The sequence below is a fragment of the Populus trichocarpa genome, chromosome 6 (genome assembly GCF_000002775.5).
Source record: "Populus trichocarpa isolate Nisqually-1 chromosome 6, P.trichocarpa_v4.1, whole genome shotgun sequence".
NCBI classification, from domain to species: domain Eukaryota; kingdom Viridiplantae; phylum Streptophyta; class Magnoliopsida; order Malpighiales; family Salicaceae; genus Populus; species Populus trichocarpa.
The window spans coordinates 23,045,657-23,052,353 of record NC_037290.2 but is presented as its reverse complement, the minus strand read 5'-3'; the positions used below and the strand labels follow the sequence as shown (position 1 = coordinate 23,052,353).

The following is a 6,697-nucleotide window of genomic DNA, read 5'->3' as shown; positions in this document are numbered from 1 at the left end:
TTACCACCTGTTACCATCATGCATGTTGCTTGGTGCCTTGTAGGAAATACCAACGCTTAACCACCGAGGAAGTGAGAATACAACATGAGGAAAAATTAAAAGAAATTTTGCACATGATGCCATCGTAAAGTAGCTAAACAGAGTATTAGTCTGGTGGTCTGCAACATATTTTGTCACCCTCTTACATATCCCCAAAGCCAACCTGGTTTTCGAATGGAAATAAAATGATTCGGGATTTCTTTCCCAGCTGCATCTCCAACGAATTTAAATTAACATAGGATGTCTGACAGAAACAGTAACTGGCTTCATCCTAACTGGATGATCCAGTGCTCAAACAAACCGAGTAGCTTCATGGCAAAACACATTGCACTGGCATAGTCCCAGAATCTATTCCATGGCCAGCTAGGCCTGTTTGTAGATGAAGCTGATCTTAGTGTGCGGCTGTATATAATTCATAAAACCTGTTGTATGCCGAGATGATTGCAGTAGAGTTGTTGACAGAAATCCAATCTTAATTACAATACCATACTGTGACAAATGGTTTACATCTTACAGTCAAATGCAACTTTAAAAGAAGTTGGAAATAGGTAGATATTCCAAACTGGAATTATATCACAGAAGGAATGATTTAAAAAATTTCATGCCTTCCAAAAAAAAACGCAGTGATCAGACCAACTGTACACCCCACCCTTAACAAGACCAAGCACGATGCAGCATTTCAGGGAATGCACAACCATGTTAACCAAAATGTCTCGAGTCTAGGCGTTGGCAAAAAATTTGCAAGCATTGTTTCTGTTCAAGCCTTCTCCTTAGATGGAGATGATATCAAATGATGCAATGTTGCTGCATGGATAACAGCAGTTGGGTTTGGATCCTTAAGTCGGAGTGATCCTGATCGACTCAGACTGAAATTTCGATCAGCACTACTTGTGAAGTGACGCAATGGTCGTGGAAGGTGTCGCAACAGCCAAGTTGAACTCACAAGTAAAATCACACCTACTACGATAAGCAGCCTGAAATAAGGAAAAGCTCAATGAAATAGTATATTATAGCAACATGACAATATCTCATATTTCCTAGCTGGGAATCTGGGATCCCTAATTCCCTATTAGCACATTTTTGTGTGGACTAGGTTTCATCAGTCAGAAAAACAATTAATAAATTCTACAAAATTGGCCATGGAAGGTATATTAATATCATTGCATGGAGTTCAACTTGTTTTTTTGGTTCAGATTGTATTCAGTTGTCAAGCATACTAAAATGGGACTGAATACTTCAATTGGCCCATCAGTTTGCGCCAAATGGGGAAATTTCAATAACATTGAAGTCAAGGTTTTAAAATCAGATTTCCGCAAAATTGTCCAACCATAGATTTTTTTCCACATGCAACCTCTTGAATAGGGCACCTTCACTGTGGTATAGCATCAAATTACGTGGGACTTAGGGCATCAAGTTCATATCAAGATAATCAAATATAAAAGAGCAATTGTTTAATAAAAACTTTGCTTTACAGTTACCATCCGAGAAGAAGAGAAAAACGGGCAGCTGGTGCTGAAGGCAACCGTTCCCCCAGAGCAAGCATTCCAGCAAGTACACCAGTCACTATTGATGCCACAGCAGCACATGTAGACAACACAATTGCCCTTCCATGTTTTAGACCTTGGGTCTGTTCAGAAGGAAAGCATAAATCAGTTTGATCTGTCAACTTTTCTACACACACAGGTAGCTTCAACAGGACGAGTGAAATGGATCTGGTTCCACCCAAAATAAAGCCAAATGGAAAATCAATATGACATGTGTATGCATTTGATGGAGCTAGAACAGAAAATAAAATTGCTTTTTTCTTGTTCTGGGACAAGAGAGATAAGCAGAAATCTCTCCAAATATGGACATGTAAAATATGAAAAGCAAGTTCTATATGGATAAAAAGTCAAAATAGCCTCAGATGGAGCTCCAGAGAAAATCTAGAAGATGATTTGAAAATACCTGGTAATAAAATCCTGTTGCACTACAGCATATACTGATGGTGAGGCATAAAGGAACTAGCATTTTGGAGAAGCCCTGCTCCAAGAAGACAAATCCCATCTTTGATATTACAGAAGCCATCCTGAATTAGATGTCTTAATTCAGCATTTAATATCTTAAACCTAGCCGAATAACATCAGTAGTTCAAAACATTTAATATGTTGAATTGCACTTAAAACAATATTTTCAGCATAATCATCAAGGAATGGTTTCTTTAAAAGAAATGAAACTGTTAATTCATGATTATAAAAGTTACATTATTGATTGAAGTGACTATAACTGTTCTGATTAAATGACAATGACAAACTAAAATGATAACACTGGGTGGTGAACCCTTTAGGCATAACACGTGTTTCCATCTTTTAATGTAAATTTCTGTGCATTCAATGATATAATGAAAGCCCAACAAAGTTATCTATGCAAATTGGCACATAAAAGATCCTTATTATTTTGAATTTGCTGGACATAAAACTCTGTTGTATAAAAAGAGTCAACTCTGAAAAGCAACAAATGTCTGAACAAAGATGGTTTGTCAGGAATCATACCCAAACAAAATGCCAGATTCCAAGCCGTATATAATTTCTTCAACAACTTCATAGTCCATCTGTGCATTGAAAAGAATTGTCAATGGAAGGCAGAAAATGAGGCTAAGTGGTTGGTTGAAGACTCAAAATCAGAAACATTTTCTTACAAACTAGCAACATAAACATAGAAAATATTACTGTCTCATGTGCTCTTCTTTGACGTCTGTACATCCGAAGCCATCCATTGAGAACTACCTATGTCAAAAAATCATATTTAATTGCACAGGTCAAATCATACAGAGTAATCATCACATTATCTAATATACTCCCTCCAACCATGCAGAGACCTGTAAAAGGTCTAATGAATTGAGCCCTAACTGAAAAAATATGCAATAAGGGCACCAAAAACAATAAATGGTAGCAATCAGGTTATAGCCCCCACTTTTAAATTAGAAGGATGAAATTTTGAAACATTCCTAGCTGAGAAATGAAAAGGGTTGAGACAAAACACGCTTTTATTATATTGGAGCACTACACTAAAACGACACAAAAAATGCTCACAAGCTCATTAAGCTTTCTCTACTCTTGCTGCCTATTACACACATTATGTAGAATTTGTCTTAATAAATAAATGGCGCATGCTACAAAAAAGAAGCCAAAGAGACCAGTTTATTCTTCTTAAGGTGAGTTGTAAACGCAACCATTCTTGGGTTGGTTCTAGCTATGAAGGTGGCTGTAATTTGGTTGGCTAAACTTTCAGCAGCATGGCTGACTGAAGGTGTGCTTTAGAGAGAAAATTGAGGTTTGCTTCTTTGATTATAGAGTCGGTCATTGATTCTCAGCGCTCCCCCCAAACAATGACTCTTTTTGTCATACCAAGTCACAATTGAAACTTTGCAAATTGGCATTGAGTCCTTCAGTGAGTGAAAATTTCAGCCACTTGGACTTCCATAACAATTTTCTGCAACGCTAAGTTCCTTTTAACCCTATCTTTTACAAAGTGATAATTCCGTTCCACATGCTTCATTCTCGCATGAAATAAATGATTTTCTACCAAAAGAATTTGCAACTTAATGGGATTGCATAATCAAAAACTTGGAGAAGAACTTTCAAAATTTGAATGCAAATTTTGTCTTAGTATGAACAGTGGTATTAGAACAAGCAGTCAAGGACCACTTCTGGAGTTTGCAAACAAGGATTGGGCTTTAGGTAATTATTGTGAACTGTGCTAGCAAGGGACCAACATTCAGCATGGTGGAGATCATGCTCATGTAGAGTCAAAAGGAACTGATATTCACTGAAGACCTCAACCATACCAAATTTGCAGAGTTTCAATTACAATTAGTGAAAAACCAAGAGAATCATTGTTGAGGGGGAGTGTTGAGAATCAACACCAACTCTTCAAAGTCAGCCATGCTAGCATATAAAGGCAACCATGGAGCTGAAATTTAACCAATTAAAACAAAATCCCCTTTCTCTGGAAATTGTACCAAATATTAACATCCAGCAGTGCATCAGGAATCAACATTAAGAAGTGACATTATGTCTTGACCTACACTAGTATAAGTAGGGACCTTTGGCTGATCTTGCGTGTTTCATCATATATGACCGCTCCGTGCATGTGTTATATGAGCATGTGCTGTGTGCATTATTGGTGGCATGTAGAGAGATAGCCTAGTGAGTTTATGAAAAAACATGATCTGCTGGTAGTATCTGTGAGAAACTTTTCATTCCTTATTTTGGTTGTGTTGATGTCCTTGCCAGACCTGAATTTCTCAACATCCCTATCATTCAGCAGTTTAAAGACCAGCTTAGATTTCAAGAGAAACAACTTCACATACTCATATATCTATGCAATAATTCTGATAACAAAAGCATATTAGTGCTAGTAAAGTTGGTGCACAGTATAAGGTACCTACAAACAAGATGGCAACAAGCAACGCCAGCCAAGGTAACTGCAAAATAGATATGGACGAAGCCTCTTGCTCCTCACCTCCAGCACCAACTCCTGCAAATACAAAACAAGCAATTAAAGGTTTAATTAGACACATAAATATGACGTTGAATCACAATGTATACATGAACAATTTTGGAGGACTGGATTTTCATAACCAGTAAATAAGTTTCTATCAATAATTTGGCTAAATACAACAACACTTTATACTCGTTAGATAATGAAAAACAAGATTTCAGGTTAAGACCTATTCCAAATGAGACACCCAATAAAATCTATATCCATCCACAAAAGGCACACAGAGCATGGAAAAAAAATGAAAAATAGGTAAAGATGTGCTCTTACTTTTGAGCCATAACTATCATGGCAACATTCTGAACTATGAGTATAATAATGAGATCAACACCAATCCAGGAGTCAACCAAGAAGAATTTACATACCTATTGTACCAATACCAGCCAAAGTGATCCCCATCCAATCAATGACATTCATGACTTCCTTTAGGTAAAAATGGGAAAAGACAGAAAGAATAGCAAGTCCACAACCAGAAACTGGTTGGATGACAGAAACCTAAAAGAAAACAGTCAAGATCACTTTGATGTAGATTAGGCACAAATTAGACAAATAAACAGCACTAACCAAAATGAAGTCCACAAACAAATAAAAGAGCTCCCTTCTTACTGGTAATTGGTGGAAGAATACGTCAAATATATTTTTCAAATCATTTTCAAGAAGCAGAATCTCACCGTGTTTTTTTCATTTTTCCCCTTCGCAGGTATTTGTTGAAAATGTGTGCATAGTTAAATAGTTCAAAAATGTCAATCTACTATTTTCCATTTTTTCAATAGAAAAAGAAATTTCCAATCAAGCAGACCAATCTAAAAAAATCAGGAACATAGATGAATTCACTCACAGGAGCCAGAGACAATGCCTTCAACATCAACAATGCACCAATAATATCCATAAGAAAACCAATGATCCAAGCTACATTAGCAGCATATGCCCTTATCACCTGAAAAGTCACACACAATAAATAAATAAACATACGCAAGAACCCATTCCCTTCACGTACATAGTTAGCTAGCACACATTCTAATAAGCAAAGAATTGGGAGAAATTCCATAAACCCAGAATCAAGAAACGAAAGATTGATGATGTAAACCAATAATCCAAGCAACACGCATGCACTTGTCAGCATAAAGATCAATTCTTGAAATTGAAACAGTAACATAACAGAATTCCAAATTCAGGAATCGAAGATCTCTCAACAAACTTGAAGATTAAAGCAAATAATCTATCTTATTGGTCGTTAACTTGTTATTCAACACAATTGAAAGCATATGTCATGAAAAGAAAAGGGAAGAACAAAAGAGATAGAAAGAGAAAATGGGTAAAAGAAGCATGCCTTGAGTTTGAAAGAAAGAGGAGGCAGAATGACCGTGCCCTTCTTTTGAAGAACTTTGCCGATGTTACTACCGGCGGTGGCTGCCAGCGTTAAACAGATGGATTCCCACATTTCTTTTTGCTCGCTCTGTAAAATCTGAAAGGCAGAGAATCAAAAAGATCTCTCCTTTCTTGCTGTATTAAGGCGGTGAGTCTCCCATTTTTTTCATGTTTCTTTTTATGGTGGGTTTTATGTGTTTGGTTGTTGTCTTAGCGTTAGTTACTTGCCTTAATTTACAATTACTTGGGGTTTGTTGGTTGACTGCAATGTTCAGGCAATATAATAATAAGATCGTTTGTGTGAGCATCCCCGAATTTTAGGTGAAATTCATAAAGGTCCCTTATTTTTTCTTTCTTTGATCGACACCCTTCTGTTAGAGGTGATAGAAATTCATAAACCCTTAAATTTAGTTTATTTACCGGAAAATATGAAATTCTGAAAAATTGTTTTGCGTGTAGAATATTTCTCATTTATAATAAAATTTAGACTACTAGCCAGAGGAATAAGCATATGAGTTCGTAGCCTAGCAAGAGAAAGGATTTGTTCCCTTCCTTTATATTTAGATTCGATTTTTTTTTGTGTATATCTGTCATTTCCATGATGTTTTATCTATCTACTGAGCTTACAGGGTGTTTAGTGGGTCCGAGAATTAGTCGTGGTGCGCATAAGCTGGCTTGAATATCCCGGGTTATAAAAAAACACAAAAAAAAACTTTAATTAATAATAATAATAATAATAAGTCGTTCAAAG

General features: G+C 36.4%; 1 protein-coding gene across 1 annotated transcript; it reads right to left on the bottom strand.

Annotated features, from left to right (window-relative positions):
* Window positions 1–491: 491 nt before the first annotated feature.
* Window positions 492–6,189, bottom strand: LOC7470686 (probable magnesium transporter NIPA9). The gene is made up of 9 exons (XM_024604685.2): window positions 5,909–6,189; window positions 5,417–5,515; window positions 4,944–5,073; window positions 4,469–4,557; window positions 2,748–2,804; window positions 2,571–2,629; window positions 1,987–2,107; window positions 1,518–1,666; window positions 492–1,013 (listed from the first exon to the last, which is right to left on the bottom strand). Exons 1-9 carry the CDS (start codon window positions 6,017–6,019, stop codon window positions 797–799), a joined length of 1,032 nt encoding a protein of 343 aa, XP_024460453.1. The 5' UTR covers window positions 6,020–6,189; the 3' UTR covers window positions 492–796.
* Window positions 6,190–6,697: the final 508 nt, after the last annotated feature.